Source organism: Gopherus evgoodei, chromosome 3, assembly GCF_007399415.2.
Source record: "Gopherus evgoodei ecotype Sinaloan lineage chromosome 3, rGopEvg1_v1.p, whole genome shotgun sequence".
Lineage (NCBI taxonomy): Eukaryota > Metazoa > Chordata > Testudines > Testudinidae > Gopherus > Gopherus evgoodei.
In genome coordinates this window covers 209,106,323-209,126,571 of record NC_044324.1, presented here as the reverse complement: position 1 = coordinate 209,126,571, position 20,249 = coordinate 209,106,323, and the positions used below count along the sequence as shown (strand labels likewise).

Genomic DNA, 20,249 nt, shown 5'->3' with positions numbered 1-20,249 from the left:
AGGCATCCAGCAAACTTGTAGGTGCTATAAAATAATAAACAATATCTTTCTTGTACTGTAACCCTTACATAAAACAAAAGGATCAGTTATCATCTACGGGTTTTTTAGCACAATTCTTAGGAACAGAAGAGGCAGACTGCAATCCAATGCATTAAGAGACAGAATGGTCCTTCCTGGCCACCTATAAAAGCACTGACTGTAGCCTAATATTAAAACGAGCACACCGAGAAAAGACTGGGCTCATAGCAGATTTAGTGACATGAATAATCCAGTGCTGTAGTTAAATTTGAATTGTATTACAGCTGCATCAAACGGCTGTTCTAGTGTAGATTTCAGTAATAATTCTGGGAGATTCTCAACATGACCACACACAACAGCCAAGTTATTGCCCTTGTGTAGAATTTCGCCACTAACTCTTGTATTCAGCATATGTACATCTAGATATTAAGAACAAGGTTGATGCAAAAGGAAAGTGAGGCAGTTTAGTCTTGCCCTGGGGAACTAGAGTAGAGCAAATATTGCAAAAAAATACCCCCCTATCCTCCCAAACAGAAAAAAGATTCAATTCAAACTGAACTCACTGCAGTGGTTGTTGTTCACCACACATGGCTATTTTCACTAGATGCTTTTGTCTGTGGAAAGCAAAACTGTTCCAAGGACTGGTAATGACGTGTGTTTATGAGGGAAGTGCTACAATAGCTACAAAACAACTTAAAATGCTCACCTGTGTTTGCTCCTCAGGGAGGAGGTCACATATAGCTTCATGCATCTTTGCCATTTGCTTACAAATATTCCTGAAGCAGGCTGAAGGAACAGGTGCTTTCACCTCATACTGGTAAGAAAGACAACATTGGTCACCTGTTTTCCAACATCTTTAGAAAATGGTCAAAAGGAAAATGTTCTTGGCTGCCTCCTATGCTGCCAGGCCTTTCAGATAGCATTGACTAAAAGCTGTTATTGATCCATGGGCAGCTTGCATTATAGAATCATTGGCACTTTAATTCAACAGGGCAATTCAAATCAAACAGGAATCAATGCATCCATTTGTCTCGGTTAGTTTTAATTGCTGCATCCTGCTCATTATTTTTAGCTGGCTTACATTAGACCTCTCAGTCATATTTTAGGGAGAGAATGATTAACATGACAGTTAAATGTGCATATGCCATGCCTTACACGAGTCCCATCTCCCCCTCTGGAACGTGCTTTCTCTCCACAGGAAATAATTCCACCTATGACAGATGCACCACTTCTCATTCCAGTACAAATATTTGAAAAAAGAAAACAAGCAAGTCCTACAAGAACACGTAATTGGAAGTTTCTGACACAAGGAGAGACAAAAGCAGCTGAAAACCAAGTACAGTACGTGCCAAAGAACACGTAAAAATACAACTGAAGTCAGCCACTGACAGTATGGACTCATCCCAAGGAATGAGGAAAAATACTGGGGGTGAATAAGATGAGAGGTACCTTTCCTTGAGCATGGCTGGTATCTTATAAACAAGCTATTGAAAGGAGATTTGCTGCAAGGGAACAACATTCTTACGTTCCCACACGTGGAAGGAAAGATCGTACTGTGATTTTCAAAGCAACGTCCTAGCTGCAATACTTTCCGCAGTAAAGCTGGATCTGTAGTTTCATGGCCAAGAGTAGGTCCCAAGTCTAGGCCTGCTTTAAGCAGGCTTAGGCCCCAGAGGGCCCCCCTCTTGGAAAAGGCAATCATGATACTTCCTCTAATTAGTAAAGAGCTTCAAGGCCTATGGATGAATTACTCAAGATTATTATTAATTTATAAATGTTGCTGAACTAAAAGGAGTTACATCTGCTTGCAGTAGGTCTGAATTTGGAGAACTCTGCTTGGCCATTGCTTGAAAGAGAAAAATTGGTGTTATCTATAAAGTTCTGAGGAAAAGGAAAGCTGATAGTTTAATTGTAACTGAGAAATAAGTCTTGGAGACAAAGGGCCCAATCCTGCAAACATGGCCTACCAAAGATTGATTACCACTAAGGCTAATTGGACTACTTAGGGTAATGAGTACTATAAATGGGAGTACTTGCAGAAATGGGCTCCAAGTGACTTGAATTACAGTCTTCTGGCTTTAAAATGATTGTGTTGTATTGTCTGTATCTGTGAAGTGGGACAGTCATAGAAAACATGCAAGCTAACGCTGGGGCTGTTCAGCCCAAGTATCATGGGTTGCAATCCTGCAAGTTGCTCAGCATTTCCAGCCTCTCTCATGCTCAACACCTCGCCAGAGCAGGCTCAGAGCTTTTATTGCTGCATCCAAATGGCAATGAAAGTATAGGTTCAAAGAGAGCCATGGGATCTTAGGGGATTGTATCATTTTCACTAATACAGTACCCCTCTCCGTCTTCTACCTGCACCTCTACAACTAAGAGAACTGTGTCACACCAGTGCCACCAGGGCCCATTGCTCTAGACACTGTTACACACCCGTAGTAAGAGACAGGCCCCTGCCACAAAGAGCTCTCAATCTAAACAAGAGAAGGAGGCGACACAGAGGCATGAAATGGTTTGCAGGTCACAGGAGGTCAGCTGCAAAGCCAGCAAGAGAACCGAGGGCTCCAGGGCCCCAGTTTAGTACCCTGTCCACTGGACCATGCTGATTATTTCGTGAAGAGAAGCATGTCACCCCACATTCAGTCTGTGATTTCTAGATCATATTAATTTTTGTTAAACACACTTAACACCGCACTGCCAGGCTCCAGAACAATGCCATTACAATGACTTGCTCATTCTTTCAGATTTACACATTTCAAGCCAGTGATCATTTTTATTTACGGGGTACTCAAGCCTTGAGACTCTGACACATACCCCTAAAAAGCAATGCTAACAAGGCTACAATTAACGAGCTATACTCCTGTCCTCTAGCTGCTGCATATTTCCTCTTTCAAGAGGTCCTTCAGTGTTTTCACTGTCATTCACCCAAGAGGAGAGTAGCAGTAATGTTAAGATCCCAGATCCTCAGCTCTATTAGGTACTAAACAACCAAAGGGACTAGGTTTACTGGTAAGGCAGGCAAGCTAGCACATGTCATAATATCCCTCCCCTATCCCTGCTGGCTGTAGTCATGTGAGTCAGCTGCTGAAATTGAAAACAATCCTAGCCTTCAAGAGCTTGAGAGAGCAGGAATCTTGCCAGCTTAAATCTTCTGCCAGCTCACGAGAGAGTGGGCAGGGAAGATGGAAGGACGGCATGGCAGATGCATGTTAGCCACAATCCAGACAAGCCCTGCACTATGGGTGTGTTGTTGTGCACCTCCACTCGAGGCGCCAGGAGTTAAACACTTATTTTCAAGAGATGAGAATAAAAGTGACAGGGAAGATATTTAACAAAGTGGATGTTTATTTGGTCTGTGGTGGCTAGAACGCCATTTTGGACTTTGTCACCTTGCCGGCGTTGGTCTTTTCAAACACATTTAATTAATGAAAAGACATTGTAATACAACAGAAAAAAATAAACTCTTCTCCCATTTCCTCTCTGTGGCAATCCGACCCCACACTCCCCATCAGCAGCAATTCTTGCTACCTTAACAAAATGTTGGGGGGGTGGGGTGGAAGGAGGGAGAACACAATATATTCCAAAAGATTCTCCCTGTCCCCGGTATTCTACTTTTTCTGAAACAGAGCGTAGGCGCTGTTTATGTAATTGTGCCAATAACCAATCACATAGCTAGATTTCCCCAACCCACTTCACACTGCGCAATGAAAGCCTGAATTTTAAGTGGCTTCCATAATAAATGTATTTCCATGAACCAGTCAAATTAGTCACTCAAAGGTTCGTTTTTTCCTACTGTAATATTTCCTTATGAAGCAGCTTTAAAAAACAAATCGAACAGGCTGCAGGTTTACTAAGTTTAATTATCAAAACTGACAGCCCACTTCTTCACCTTTCCTGTTGCTGAGTAGTCCCTCAGCCCATCAGCAGTCCCACTGGGACCAATGGAACACTTTGCAGAGCCAAGTACTACTCACTGTGGCAGAATCTGGCCCATACGGTTTAGCCAAACTCTTCAGAAGTTAATATGCGGCTCCTTGTACTGGCATCGACTCCAGGGCTGGAGCTACAGGCACTGACTTCCCAACGTGCCAGGGGGTGCTCACTCCTCACCCCCCTGCCCCCACTCCACCCCTTCCCACCCCCTCCCCTGAGCCTGCCGTGCCCTCGCTCCTCCCATGCCTCAGCCTCCTGCACACCATGGAACAGGTGATCTGGAGGTACGGGGAAGAAGGGGGAAGCAGTGACTGGAGGGACTGTCAGCAGGTGGGAGGTGCTGGGAGCTGTGCGGGGAGCTGCTGACGTATTACTGTGGCTCTTTGGCAATGTACATTGGTAAATTCTGGCTCCTTCTCAGGCCCAGGTTGGCCACCTCTGGCCAAACTGATCACTTGACACTGATTTCAATGAATAGATACAATCTATCTATCTTAGGTACTTATCCAGCCCCATTACCACCGTGCCTCAGAACCTCACGAACTTAAATGAATTTATCCTCGGAGCACCTTTGTGAGGAGGGACACTGCGATTGTTCCTACTTTACAGATGGGGAACTGTGGCACAGGGTGACTAAATGACTTGCCCAAGGTCACACAGCAAGTGTGTGGCGGAACATGGAGTAAGTTCCGGATCTCACAAGCTCCAGGCAGATGGCCCAGCCACTGGACCATTCTTTTTCTCATGCCAATTTCCTATAGCTAATCAATTTTCCACCTATGGTGCCCATTGCACTGAGAGGTCACATGGCACTGGCTCCTCCTTGCTTCCAGCTGCTTCTATAGGCAGCCGCACCCATGCTCTTCACTACAGAAGAGCAGGAAATAGGAGTTGCTCTCAGGGATGGGACTGGGAGCCAGCGGCATGACTGGAACTGCTAGCCACAACAGCCAGCAGCTGGATAAGACGCTCCAAGAAAGCAGAGTAGCCAGGCATCTGGGTAAAGCATGGGAGCTACTATATTCACAGTAGCTACTGCACCAAGGAAAGCGTAACAATTTATTGCATCAAAGAGAGATTCAAGATATGACCAATGCTGATTTTATAAAGGTTAATGCCATACAGGCCTTGACTCTTAAAGAGTATATCTTCTTAAGTCCAGCATAGGGCCTCGTGGATATCGGTTTAAACCAGTTTAAACAATGCCTAGACAGGGAAAATTTAGACTTTATTTGAACCATCTAGTCTAAGATTCTGTACATAATGAAACACCCAAATGAAACGTGGAGTATGATTATTTCCATAAATCCTTACCTTTGATAACAGTTTGTCAAATAAGCTATCCATTATGGCTACAAGCTTTGCTGAAATTTCAGCTATGTGGTCATGATAATCCTGTAATGGAAAAATAGGGTTTTATTTACCATCTAATGACATTCACACTCTTCACAGCAGAACTGAGAAAGAGCATATATAGAGTTTAACGGGAAGATACATAAAGAATTACCTTAGTGATGTGGTCAAAATGCCTGAGCATGCTAAATTGTTTAGGCTGCAGTCGAGCTTCAAAATGAGCCCTGATAATAGGAATGTAGTGTACGATTAGCTGCAGGCAGCGTGAAGAGAGAGCTGTAAACCCAGAAGTAAGAGAAGGGAAAAAACAGCTCAATTATTACACAAGCATAGTCATTTTGTACAGCCTGCACCTTCTCTAAAACACAAAATACAGATCCAACACTCAAAAACAAGCTCGAAGATAATCAGGAAATGAAAATTTATGAAGTCATTTAGTGAAAATACAAACATGTGACATCACTATATTCAGGTCAAAGATCCAGAGCACTTTACATTGAGGGTACCAACTCACCCAGTCCTTCATTGATTGATTGGAAGGGGAGTTTTAGCTAAGTAAAGATTGATTGTAGCATACGGAGCTACACAAAGAAACCCTTTCATCCACCAGTGAAATGTAGTCACCTCTGGAGCTGAATTTGGCAGCTGTTTAACATAGCGCAGCAACATTTCACAACAGCTTAGGACAGGAAGCAGAGAGTACTGTATTTAAGTGAAATACAGGGGTTGATTTAAAATAGGCAGGATGCTGCTACTTGTAAAAACGGAAGTACTGTGTATTCCAAATTTCAAACTCCAAAAAGCAAACAACCCCATCTGTGACAAGGTCACAATTTAAGAAGTAATTCTAGCTTCCAAAGTCACTTATTTTGACTGAAGAGATTGATTTCTTCTACTTCCAAGTAACATATTTGACACACACTGCAGCACGCTCCTTCAATGCTACAATTCATAGATTCTTATACAAATTCTATATTCAAAGTAACACATCATGGTTTTCACATCTTTTCCAGAGCACTGCAACTTGGATATGGCTTATCCGGAATATTTAGTGTTTTATTAGACTGAGGAATGAGATCTGAACAGTAGAAATCCATACCTAAATTTTTTGTAGTTATTGTTTTCAAACCAACAACTTGCAATGCACCTGCTCCGAGAACTAGCTGGCAGCTTCTGGAGTTGAAATACTATGAGAGAGAGGGAAAAAAAAGTAAAAGTTGAAGATCTGTATGTAATGTAGGGGGAGTATGGGGATGATAGGTACCTTAGAAATGCCATAGATAAAAGTGAGAGACTTTAATCACTGACAGATGATTAGGCTTGGTACTGAAGTTACCCAGATTTCTTGTTCTAAGAGAGTCCAATGCTCTTTCTAATGATTCCTCTTGCACGTTTATTCAGGATCTCATAATCCGCATAGGACTTACTAGGGACCTGATCTAGAGCTCACTAAAGTCATTAGGAGTCATTCCACATTAGGAGTCATGACTTCACTGGGCTTTGAATCAGGCTCTTGGTGTTTCTTGAATCAGTTCATGATGGCTCTCTGGATTGGATTTCTGGGACAGGAATGGAAATAGGGGGTATTAAGAATGGACAATTATTTCCCAATTATTTCATTTCTGGAACTGACTGCTCCCTCCGTCTGAGGTATTTAGGTTGTGCTTCTCTTCCTGCAAACATTGGAGGCAGCTCTGCCTTGTCATGGGGTGTGGCTAAGGTACTTCCGTCCTAATTCCAGATGAATGCATGGAAGCAGTGAATTCTTACTAGAAGACTAAATAAAAACTTCTTGCACAGGGCCCTCAGAGGCAGTGAACAGGTATAGTGCCATTGAACTTGGCTGGCTGGGGCAGACTGCAGGAAAGGTTAGTCCCATGGAAATCATCAAACAACTAGTTTTCTGATTTAGACTCCGATCTATCCCCCATCCCGCTCCACCCCCCAAGCCAAACCTGGCACATTTGGGACACAGAAAGCAGTATGAAAAAATCAGTTAGAGAGAAAGAGTTAATAGTACTGAGAGAGGAGCAATCTTTTTCTCAGCAGTACTAATGATCCCACTGATTCACGATCCCATTCAGAGATCAGGGCCCCCGTCTCCGAAGAGAGTAGCGAGTGTGGGAAAAGATTCTTCATGCTGCTACCTACACTTAGCTATCCAAAGCAGGACTGCAATGGATAAGACGTGAGCACTGGACCACCATCCGCCACCTGTGCTGCCAGACGCAGAGGATGTGGAGTGGGGATGGAAGGAACATTGCCAAGCCCTAGAGCCTCTTGAACAAATCTAGACGGTCTCCACCTACTCCTGTGATACAAGCACAGAAATGTAGGAACATGGAGTTTCAGGCTGCTCTAGGGGAATTTATTATTCAGCTTTTGAGTCAGTTCATTGATTGCCTAGCAGAGCGCTGGACTCGTAACCATCTGCTATCCAGGACTCCTGACAGACTGACTCCTCAATACTCCTTCCCTATATCAACTTTGTTGGTCATCAGGGCATCAGATGCTCTGACAAGCAAAGAGGCAGGGAAGAAGGCTGAAGAGCTAGTGGAGTAAGATTCCCTAAGTCTGACAGTTTATAACAGAGAACTTCTGCATTCCTGTGCTGTGGGACTGACTGGTCTCTCTTCTGTGGTTATATTATCTGTGACGCCTAGACCAACAAAACTGCATACTCCAACCCCAACATCTGTGCTTATGTCCACGCGGGCTCCTGTTCACTGCCAGGTGCAATTCAAGGTACTGGTGGTCATTTTCAAAGCCACAAATGGTTTGGGACCTGTTTATCTGAAAACCACTTCGCACCCTATGCCTCAGATAAGACTGGCTACAGCTGAAGCCTGCCTCGATGCCACAGAGTTAGGAACTACAGAAATTAATAAAATGCACAAGCCATTTTGGCAATGAAAAACGAAATATACCAACAGGAATAATCACAATTCACCTATCAATGGAAAGTTTTAAGGATGAACTTGAATGATGACTCCGAGGAAAGAAAAGCCCCTATATAAAAAAGTTTTAAAAGGAATATTTAAAAAGTCTGTAACCTTGAAAGGAATATTTAGCAGGTCTGTAACCTAGCACATTGGTAAACTTCCATTTATATTATATCTTTAATTTTTGTTAATCTTTTTTCTATCCAAATTGTCTTAAGCGTGGAGTTGGCCTTGACAGACTGGCCTCCTTCAATTGTAAGTGTAACAAACATCAGCTACCACGGTCTCACAGTTCCTTCCTTCAATGGCTAGGCTCAAGGATTCAAGCCAGGATAAGGGATAATTGGTCTGTTTCGACTCTCTCACCTCTAGAAAAGCACATTAAGAAATATGGAAAAGAGAAATCTGCAATTCCTCCCTCATACACAGACTGGCTTAGTGAGCTCTCTTGCATTCATGGAAAAAAATGACTGTGTAATAGAAACACTTGAAAAAGATATGAGGCTGCCTGTCACATGTGAAACTATTGCATACTTTTGAAGTTTAGTATATATTAGTCCCTGAAACTCATAAGGTTATGTTCTCACTTAGTTATCTATTTAGTCACTGTAATAACTGATGCCCCACATGACCTCTACAGACTCAGAGACTTTTTTCCCCAGGTTTTACAAATGAGGAACAGTGAATTTTGTTATTTATACGCTATTTCCATCTTGTGCATATTACATATATATATGTAGTTTCATTATGTGTTTATCTTTATATAAAACAATAAAAATAAAGTTTAAAACAAACCCTTCCATTTGCAGTTCTCAGCTGGCTGCTATTTTGATATAAATTTATATTTTCAATACTTTAACACATAAGAAATCCTTTGTAGACAAACTTAGCAGCCAATGCCCCAGACTGAATTAACTGGCAGGTTTGGGGTTAGATCACAGCAATGACATTTTTAAGGTTACTCATGAACTCCGATTAATGCCTCTACCAATAAACAGTTGATGAAGAGGTCACAGGTTTTAATTTAATTTCCATTTTACGGCAATGGTTTCAGCAGAGAACTATTTTTCATCCTTCTAACCACAATAAGGTGACTTGTACAAATCAAGGAATTGGTTTCCTCCCTGCATACATACGCTCCCAATGACATTCTGGCTTGCACTGCTCTTTCCTAGCCACAATCCTCTGCTTCACAACAACTTCTATCCAGCCTGAAGGCCAAATGACGATCTGACTCCAAAAATCAACATCAAAAAATCTCTTCGGCTGGCTACCAGGGATGTTTAATGTGCCGGTAAACAAGGGGACAAATGGCTTTCCTCTAGTTATTTCACATAACGGTATCTACTCTGAATTGCATTTAGATTAGTTCACAGTGTTACCCAACTACATCTTGCAATATGTGCCTTGTGATTCTTATAATTACACCAAAGATCACAGTCAAGCTATTTTTCAATATTATTATTAATCATTGTCATTGAATCATACATTTTCATGGAGCATTAGAAACTCCACAAGAGGCATTCCCTGCCCTGAAGATCTTAGTATAGTATGGGCTACAAATTTGATAGTCATACCTTCAATAAATCAGACAGACGAGTGAGCATGTCAGTAGTAATAGAAGGGATGTTATCCACACACTGGCAGTACTCAAGTATTATTTTTATTAATAGCAACACTGTCCTATAAGAAAAGAAACAGAGTCAAATACGTAATTTCAGCTGATAAATAAAACTAACACCACAGGTTTGTAGACAGCAGGGATAGTTCTAAAACATTCTTTATCTGCTCTCCTTTTCCATTTGCTGCATTCAGCTCTGTTAAGGTTCGTATGCAGCTGCTAATCTGAATTTTTAAAAGAATAAAAAGAGGTTTACCTGACACCATTTTCTCCGAGTAGTAGAGATTATAGTATTAAGTACCATTTTGCCTCTGAAAACCCCCTCACTCAAATTTAAAGATGGTAAAGCGGACTGACATGAAAACAGATATATGCCCTTTTTGCTGCTGCTTCATGATGTATAAAGAAAGTTTTTGTTTAAGAACATTACTCATTCCTGTTTGATTTTTTACACTGGTAAATCCAGGTTCTCTCTATCCTGGAAGACCTGATGGTGACTAAGGAAACAGTAAAATGATAACATTACAGGAGACCTCAGGGCCAATTCTGGCCCTTGCTCCAGCATAAAGGGGTTGTAAAGGAGGCACAAGTGACTCATTGCAGGAGCAGTACAGGCCTGATGGTATAATTGGGTCTTATATCACTGAAAATCACTGGGACTTAGTTTCCTAAATCACTTCTGAGAACATGAAAATTTGTCTCCAGATCAGTAAAATAACTGGAATCCAAAAGGACCTGTAAAGATGGGTAAAAACAAATCTTATAAAAATACTTAACTGGTGCAAGAATAATAGTTCCTGGAGTTTCAGAAAGTTCTTTTATAGAAATAATTATTATGTGAATGGAGGAATCTAGTCACACATCAGTAGGAAAATATAAAGCTCCATTCTTAAAATACTGTGTAATCCTTGCCAATTTTGAGCAAGTGCTACAAGAAAAAAAATCCATTGCACACAGACAATGATGGGCATTGAAGAGGCTGTAATGAATGCAGAATCAGTAAGAGACTGAGCAGCTTTATACATATAGCACCAAGTGCTCAGAGATGTGGAGCACCCATAATTCCAACTGACTTTAATGGTAGTTGCAAGTACACGGTATTTGTCAGCATCAGACTTCACCCATATAGAACATCTGTAATCCTTTGAAATCAGATATGAAGAAGGCAAGAAAATACAGTCCAGGCCATCCATGTCAGGCAAGGCTAGTATTCCAAACAGGTATCCTGACATTGCAAAGCAAAAATCTTCTTTCCACACAATAGGGTGCAGAAAGAAGATGTAAATACATCCAAAACAGGCATCTGTGTGATATTTGTAGGCCATCTGATTTGGGGGTTATTTTTTGTTAAATTGGTATTTTTAAAAAAAATCAGGTCAAATAGAAGAATAAAAATATCTGTAGAAATCTGTAGAATTAAAATGTTCCAGTTAATACTGAAGTTGATTTCTTCAAGGAGCTAAAAAATAAATAACACACATTTCTCCCTCAAATGACCAGACACGGATTAGCAAATGCAACTTCAATGCATGGTACATCTGGTAGCTCCACTCCAGAGTCTATGCTGACTTTTAAAGGATATTTCTGCACTGCTGAAGTTCAAGATGCTCTTTCATGGTCGTGGCAGTGGATGCTTTTGACGTTCTCTGATTAAAATATGACAACGTAGATCATTGTTGCTACCACTGTTATATAATTGCAACAAATGTTGGACAAAGTATGCCAAGTAAGGTGTCTATAGAAAGGTTATGATTTGCTGAAAATCATTACGCTATTTGTATGCATGTATCATTTTTGTATCTGAAGTTACGAATATTAACTATGTACCTGTATTTCAAATGTTGCTCCTGTGGTAACAACAACAAAGTATTTAGCTAGCACACTGTGAAGGAACTGTTCAAGTTGAATGGCCCATCAAAGAACACTTAACTCACAATGGACCACGGGAGATGCCTATCTACACTTAATTGACTTTCCTGTGATGGCTTCTGGTATGACTAAGCGAAATCATGCACGGACATGTGAGTTGCTCTTGTGACTCCAAACACCATTTTGTCAGCTGTAATTTTCCACAGTGAGAACAATGGGTTCTCTTCACTTGGCAGAAGCTATAAAAGGCCCTGGAAACATCTCAATTTTGCCTCTTTCATGCTCCAACCTCTGGACTATGAACTTACACTAATGGGAGCATTCTAACCAAAGGACTGGGGACCTTTCAATGATTTGGAAGCAACCAGAGACTTAACTTAAGCCAGCAGTTTATTCCATTACTACTACAAGCCTGGTCCAAGAACTTTACAATTATTATATGTATTTGATTCCTTTAACCAATTTTAACTCTTGCCCTTTTAAAAAATAAATAAATAAACCTTTAGATTTTACATATGAAAGGATTGGCAACAGCATAATAATTGGGTAAGATCTGAGTTATATATTTACCTGGGTGTTTTTGGTGGTGATACAAGGACTGGAATGCATGAGGACATGGCTTTTCTGACTTCTCATCAGCCAGTGTGGTGAGACAGAAGTTTACTTTTGTTGCTGGTTTCGTATATCTTATGGGAGAATAACTACCAGTTTTGCGGTATGTCTGCCCTATTTCTCAGCAGTTTCTCCTGAATTTGGTATTCTCACTTGTGACCCATGGAGGCATGGTGACAATGCTCAAAGACCAGCTTAAGGTCTGTTCTTCAGGCTGCCATAAAAAAATTGAGCCACCACCTCCCTAGGTAACCCAGTCCAGTACTTCACCACCCTCCTAGTGAAATAGTGTTTTCTAATATCCAACCTAAACATCCCCCACTGCAACTTGAGACCATCGCTGCTTGTTCTGTCATCTGCCACAATTGAGCACAGCCGAGCTCCATCCTCCTTGGAACCCCCCATTCAGGTAGTTGAAGGCTATTATCAAATCCCCCCTCACTCTTCTTTTCTGCACACTAAACAAGCCCAGTTCCCTCAGCCTGTCCTCATAAGTCATGTGCCGCAGCTCCCTGATCATTTTCGTTGCCCTTTGCTGGACTCTCTCCAATTTGTCCACATCCTTTCTGTGTGTGTGTTTGGGGGGGGGGGGGGGGACAAAACTGGACGCAATACTACAGATGTGGCCTCACCAGTGACGAATGGAGGGGAATAATCACTTCCTTCAATCTGCTGGCAAGGGCACACTGCTGACTCATATCCAGCTTCTCGTCCACTGTAATCCCGAGGTCCTTTTCTGCAGAACTGCTGCTTAGCCAGTTGGTCCCAACCTGCAGCAGTGCATGGGATTCTTTCTTCTTAAGTGCAGGACTCTGCACTTGTCCTTGTTGAACCTCCTCAGATTTCTTTTAGCCCAATCCTCCAATTTGTCTAAAGTCACTCTGGACCCTATCCCTACCCTCCAGCATATCAACCTCTCCCCCATCAATCCAGAAATATCAGGAAGTCAGATGTACCCAAGAACAAAACACCAAAGATGTAATGATTTACTTGCTTTACCTTATATTTTGCTTCTAAAGGGAATTCTACTGAGCTTAGAGTAATTATTATTTACCATTGACCCATATATACTTGTCCACATATGGGAACAGAGATATCTGATATTATTTTGAAGCACTATTGTGGCAACAAAAATTGAAACCTATGCAGGGACCAAAAATACCAGAGTGTGCACACTCTGATGTAAGAATTACAAGTTAAAAATAATAATTAAATTTCAACTTGATGTTTTAAGCTGGGGTGGGCAAACTATGGCCTGGGGGCCGCATCCGGCTTCAAACATTTTAATCCAGTCCTCAAGCTTCTGTCGGGGAGCGAGGTCGGGGGCTTGCTCCACACGGCTCTCAGAAGCAGTGGCACATCCCCCCATCCAGCTCCTACACACAGGGACAGCCAGGAGGCTCCGTGTGCTGCCCCCACCCCAAGCACCACCCCCACAGCTCCCATTGGCCAGCATACAGGGCCAATGGGAGTTGCAGGGGTGGCACCTGGCCATGCCTCCACGTAGGAGCCGGAGGGACGACAAGTCTCTGCTTCCCGGAACTGCCTGAGGTAAGCACCACCCAGAGCCTGCACCCCTGACCCCCTCCCACGCCCCAACCTCCTGCTCCAGCCCTGATCCCCCTCCCGCCCTCCGAACCCCTCAGTCCCACCCTCCTGCACCCAAGAGCCCGCACCCCCTGCCAGAGCCCTCACTCTCCCCCACACACTGCAACTCCCTGTCTGGAGCCCCCTCCCGCATCCTGAACCCCTCATTTCTGGCCCCACCTCAGAGCCCATATCCCCAGCCAGAGCCCTCCCTCTCTCCTGCACTCCAACCCCCACCATACAATTTCCATACCCAGATGTGGCTCTCAGGCCAAAAAGTTTGCCCCACCCCTGCTTTAAGCTGATGTAGCATCTTTAAAAGATACATAACATCTAATATTATATAACTGCTCCAGAACTGAAGAGAAACGTATTTGGCAAGGAGGAGGCTTGTCTTTATTCAGGCAAGATTGCTAAAGCTGTTAGTATTCAATACATTTCTATTCAAAGCACAACCCAACTAACTCATCGTTAAGGAAAAAAAGTGCATCTTACCCAACCACAGCATACTTTTGTTCTTCAACAATAAGGACGTCAGTTGGCTTTCTTTCTTCAGCAGCTAGATATTTTTAAACAGAAAAGTGAGGTGAGTTGAACCAAAAAGAAGTGCAGAAAACTGTAATATCGAAAAACAAACTATTCCCTTGCTGAGGTCTGAAAAGCAATCACTCTCCAGAGCATCAATCCTTTCTTTTATGTCAACATGCAAAGTCCAGTTGGCTACCTACCATAATTACTGTAATTATTATAATTATTTATACATTGCAGTGATTGTGAGGCAAAGAGCAGCACGATGGGATTATCGGAGTACAAAAGATTAAAACAAAGGCAGAAAAAAGTCGAGAATGCACAGTAGAAAATCTCTAACAGATTTTCAATGGCCACCACTATTTTAGTTCCAAACCTATTTCTTCAAGCCTAGCAATACAAGTCCTCACTGACGCTGCTCCTATGATACACTGAATATCTCCACGATCCTGTCTTATTAAGGGAAGCTAAAAAGACTTCTTTCAAAAGCAGTGGTTTTCCATCCTTATGCTGGTGAACCAGCCCTGGCACTCTTTGGGTCCTGGGATGTCATTAGCTTCCACGGTGTCACTTTATGCCAAGCCTTACCCCAGTGAGGTTACAAAGTCATGCCTCTCTCTTGTCTTTTGCCATTTTTCTTCATCTCTTGTGTTTATTTTCTGTCTCAGATATTTATATGGGCCCCGTCTCACAATCTTTACTCTATTTATCCTAACAACACCCCTGAGAAATAGGGAAGGACCATTATTTTACAGATGGGAAAACAGAGGCACAAAGAGATTAGGTGACTCGCCCAAGGTCACACAACAAGTCTGAGGTAGAGTAGGAAACTGACCCCAGCGGCTACACAGTGCCTTATCCGGCACATTGCCCATCATGCTGGCTGGAGGAGTGAGCTCTATTTGACAGAGGGGATATGTTGAGAGCATACACACTTGGCAGTTTCCTCTGACATCTCAGTGATATATCCTGGGACGGGCTCTGGCATCCTGTAAGTGGCAACCCTTAAGATGGGAATCTCTGTGTTAAAGTTAGGGTTTGTTCCTAGGCTCTCAATTCACAAATGGTTGAATGGGTTTTCCTTAAACTTTCCCCAAAAATCTTTTAGGCTGAGATGAAGCCTAGAACATTTCAGCCTTAAAGTGGTATTTGTTTTTCCCCCAGAACACAAGGATCTTGTGAATAAAGGAGTTATAGCAGAATTTTTGCAACATTTAACTGTAGCACTTATACTACAAGAAATGGCGAGAATATTAGAAAACAAAATACACACCACCTGCTTTTTTTTCAGGTAGAATAATTTTGCCATCTGATACAGAATCAACAAGATCTTGAAACTCAGCAGGAACATCAGCTTGCTTCCAGCGCTCGTTATCTAGCAGCAAACTATTTATAAACATAAAAGAAAACAGGTTAAGTAAATAAAATGTGTCACTGAAGACTCTCTTGCCTCTACTGCAATGGAATCAAAGTTGCATTGGTTAAAAGGGATTCAAAGTGGGAAAAGATTTAATGGCCTGAAATGAAATGAAATGAATGGAGATATCCTATCTCCTAGAACTGGAAGGGACCTTGAAAGGTCATTGAGTCCAGCCCCTGCCTTCACTAGCAGGACCAAATACTGATTTTGCCCCAGATCCCTAAGTGGCCCCCTCAAGGATTGAACTCACAACCCTGGGTTTAGCAGGCCAATGCTCAAACCACTGAGCTATCTTCCCCCTTATCAATCAACATTTAGGTAGGGGTGCTTTACAACAATAAGTCAGACACCCCTGTGCCTGGCTGAAGAATACACAGACTGAGTAAATGGAACAGAATGCAAAACACAAGAAACTGAAAACGTATCTGATGGGCAATACAGAGTGCTGTGGGATCACTGCAGCTGCCCTGCTTTGCAGAAATGATGTGGTTTTGAATGAATGACAGGAAAGGGGCTTGCTGTACATTAACTTGAAAACTGTTCCATGAGCTCAGGTCAGAGAAAACATACCAAAGAAAGCATGGAAGAAATGAGTGGGTTATGATGAAAGATGGAGCAGTCAGGAGATCAGTTTGACTCCAATGACCAAACCACAATATGATTGGTTGGAACTTCTTGTCTACACAGGCCACACCTACAAACTGAAGATTAAAATAACTGCCATCTTTTCCATTTAATGCAAATTAGGTGTAGCCTGATAGTAGTCAGTTACTTTCTCCATTACTGGGACCCCTTTAATAACCACCCACCCACACACCCCTGAGAAGGGTTGCCCTACCCCATCATCAGAGACTGGTAACACCCAAGGGCAGCTGCCGTGGATATCAGGAGCAGATGGTTCTCCTCAGAGCTCTAAAGAAGGGATGTTACCAGACCCTGATGATTGTGCAGGACAAGTGGACCAAGCTGTATCACGAGGCAGAAGTTGCAGGAGGTCTTCAATCCTTCTTGTAGCTAAAACAGTCCTCAGCTGGACCATGTTTGGGCAGTCCAGCTCAATGAGATCAAACTATGCATACAAAGCAGATATATAGAGGGAACAGAGCTGTCTACAACAAATTATTATAATAGATTTCAAAAACATTTTTCACTTATAAATAAAATTTGGATTACTGTGTGCCAGGCAGTAAAAGGTCTCCATTTGTCTCATGCATGACTGTTAAAATTACTCCTTTAAACACATGGAAGCAGAGTGTGTCCAAGGATACCTGAGTTTTGTTTTTCTCTCCTCATGAAATCTATTCACAAATCGATTGGCTTGACTCTGAAGTGCTCCTCGTAATGACATGCTTTTTCTGCCACAGATCTGTTCAGTGTCTAAGATAAACCCTTCCATTAATTGAGACAGGGCAACAAACTCGTTGGAATTCAACTTCTCCAGGAAGCCATCCTAAATGCAAAGAAAACTGCTATTAGGAGATGGAACACCACAAAGTCACAGGCATAGCTAAAGACAGAAACAGGGCAGTGGGGCAGCTGTTATTTATAAACTAAAAATGAACTGAACCTAAACCGTGGGCAAGACATCTCTACCCAGCCTGTCCCACACCAGTATGTCACCACAACTCGCATCGTGATCTGTACCACTGGCTAATCTCATTCAGGTGCTGCCTGCCTGTATCCTGAATGGCATAACTTGGCATGTCGGGCCTCCACACAGGTGCACCCTTCTAGATGTTGTAAATGGTGAAGCTTCAAATGCAGGTAGTGGATTTAAGCCCTACAGCATGGGCTCACTAAAGTCACATCTACATTAGGGAGTTTTATTAGGTATAAACTATAAAAATTAATGAGACCCAGGTGCAACCTTGACTATATGAGATGATGACGAACATGACTGTTCCTTGTCTAAGCTCACTGGTGGTTATTTGGCCTCGCTGCTCCGCTGGATCATGATTTATTGGAAAGGACTATCCCTAGGCAAGGTCTTGAAGTGAACCACCTGGGCCAGAATGCTGTTTCATCGTCTCTGTGACAGTCCATCCATTTCTACAGAATTTAAGTTTTTGACCTTTCTGTTTGAAGCTAATCTCCCAAATGTGACCCAAGGCACAGCTGTCCTACATGGTCTGCAAAGAAAGTCACAAAAAACAGCTCTAGAGGAGCTATGTCCCACCCTCGTTAGTCTGAAACGTGAATACTCATAACAAGAATGATTTAAAATGTTAACACTAGTATCTATGGCTCTGCCTAGACAAAGACTTTTCCTATAAAATTTCCCGCCATTGCTAACACTGGTTCAATGCCTCTGGAGACTGAGGTGTTGGGAAGTCCTAAATGTAGCGGCTGCTGGCAGTTTAGAACACTGTCTCACTTTACCCTGCCCAAAGTAGGTCGAGACTGGTTAAAATACCACCAGATGCCAGCGCCTCGTTTATGCTAATGCGCCCATCATTGCTATAGGTGGGAGCTGCACAGATGGGCAATTATAGGGAAACAACCACACTCTTCATAAAGCCAATTTCACGGCTGCTCATTTCAGCGGAAAGTAGAAGTACTCATTATTTAAGCAGTGCATTACAAATGATGTGTTATGTTAATGCCAGTGAACTCCCGGGCATTAGGTACCGCAAAGCATCTTTGATGGCATGAGCAGTGACTTGATTTCAATAAGCACGTAACTTCAAAAGTCTAAAGCCTACCAAAGAAAAAATACTGCTCAATATTAAAAAAAAAAAAAAATAGCAAATAGCTTTTTGAAGTTTTTTATTAGGGATGCTGATTCTAACAACAGCTGGATGAGCCAAGCACCTCACCTTTGCTCTTGCCATGAGGAACTTGACAGAACGATCATGGCAGATGTCAGAGGCACTGTAAAGTAGCTCTTGAATGTTATTTGCCAGTTTTTCCAGCTCCAGATCAGTCAGTTTCATATCTTCACTGATCCTGAAAATGACAGAAATGTTTGTTTGCAAATGATTTCACAAATATTGCGCTTTACATGCAGTTTCCAATCACTTGCTGAGGGAGGAAAGAACACTGCAGCAGCGGAGTGGTTAGATATCGCACCGTGACTCTCAGCCAGCCAGTAAAACGGAAGGTTTATTGGACAATAGGAATGCAGTCTATAGCAGAGCTTGTATGCATAACCAGGACCCCTCAATCAAGTCCTTCTGGGGGGTTTCAGGGAGCTTAGACCCCAGCTTGGGGTTCCCTGCATTGAACCACCCAGCCCAAACTGAAACTAAAAATTCCTCCAGCAGCTTTCTCCCCACTCCCCTCTGCTCCTCCTCTCCTTTGTTCAGTCTCCTGGGCAGAAGGTGTCACTTCTCCCAATCCCCTTCCTGGCTCAGGTTACAGCTCAGGCAGATTCCTTCTCGTCCCCAATGTAACTCCCAGGCAACGTTCCCAGGTCGAATCTGCCCCGCTCCCTGCTCCGTCACACCACTGTTTTGAGCCCACTACATGGCACAGCTCTGCCATTGCTTAGCAAATCGAGTCTGTAAATTTGCTGGTCTGGTGTGGCTGCTGCAAGGGTTGTAGGTGTTGACAGTGTGTGTGGAGAGAAAGAACCTGCAGGACAGGGAGACTGAAGTGGGAGGGTGCTGTGAAGGAGGTGAGGTGGGAGCAGCAAGAAGGCAGACACTCTCATGTAGTCATATGTGCACTATTACAAATGCTAAAAGGGGACTGTGTGAACCCAAAAGAGAGTTGCCCAAACAAACATATAGGGGTACAACAGCACATTTTATAATAAAAAGCTGTTGAATCAGCTGTAGAAGGTCCTTTGTCAATGAAGTCCTCCACCTCCAGCAAGGCCACAATATCCATCGGCCATCTGAGCAAACGGCTCTAGACTAGTGTCCAATTCCTTCCCCTTCTCCTGTATCCGGATTTAATTCTCTTGGCTGGCGTCCTCATCATGGTGCATCTCTCTTCTGGGAGCTCCAGCCCTGTCCATCATGAGGTTAAGCTGAGTGGCGAGGTCCTTGCTGATGATCCTGCCCAGCTGCTTGCTCCCTGACACATCAGGGAGGCATCACTGGACCTTAGTCCTTGTTTGTTTGTTTGTTTTATGGGATTTTTAGGAAAGTTATTTCAAATCCTTTCCCTCTGGCCATCCCTATGCTTCGGAGTGCTCTACACCAAGCATGGATAGCTGCTCAAACACACATGTACAGATCTTGGAGTTCCTGTTGTATTTCTGCAGCTGGAACTGAACAAGCTCCTCATCCTACTGGGAGATGAAGTTGTGGATGTCTTTCAGCTGTCAGTCAGCTGCATGCTGTGGCATTTCAAATGGTTCTGCTTGATAAAGCTCTGCATCTGGAGCTGCTTGCTATGAAAATGGTTTGCAGCTGAGTTT

The 20,249-nt window shown here is 42.8% G+C and overlaps 1 protein-coding gene across 8 annotated transcripts in view; it reads right to left on the bottom strand.

The window, feature by feature from the left end:
- VPS54 (VPS54 subunit of GARP complex) overlaps positions 1-20,249 on the bottom strand; it is a 73,030-nt gene that overhangs the window by 5,105 nt on the left and 47,676 nt on the right. For 5 of the 8 annotated variants that reach the window (XM_030557911.1, XM_030557915.1, XM_030557918.1 and 2 more), the window contains 9 exons: positions 18,700-18,829; positions 17,152-17,333; positions 15,737-15,849; positions 14,431-14,494; positions 9,824-9,929; positions 6,404-6,491; positions 5,459-5,580; positions 5,266-5,346; positions 725-832 (listed from right to left, as the gene is read on the bottom strand). In XM_030557911.1, the coding sequence (XP_030413771.1) occupies positions 725-832; positions 5,266-5,346; positions 5,459-5,580; positions 6,404-6,491; positions 9,824-9,929; positions 14,431-14,494; positions 15,737-15,849; positions 17,152-17,333; positions 18,700-18,829 (994 nt within the window). The remainder of the gene's footprint in view (positions 1-724; positions 833-5,265; positions 5,347-5,458; positions 5,581-6,403; positions 6,492-9,823; positions 9,930-14,430; positions 14,495-15,736; positions 15,850-17,151; positions 17,334-18,699; positions 18,830-20,249) is intronic. The other 3 variants (XM_030557914.1, XM_030557916.1, XM_030557919.1) reach the window with 2 other exon arrangements.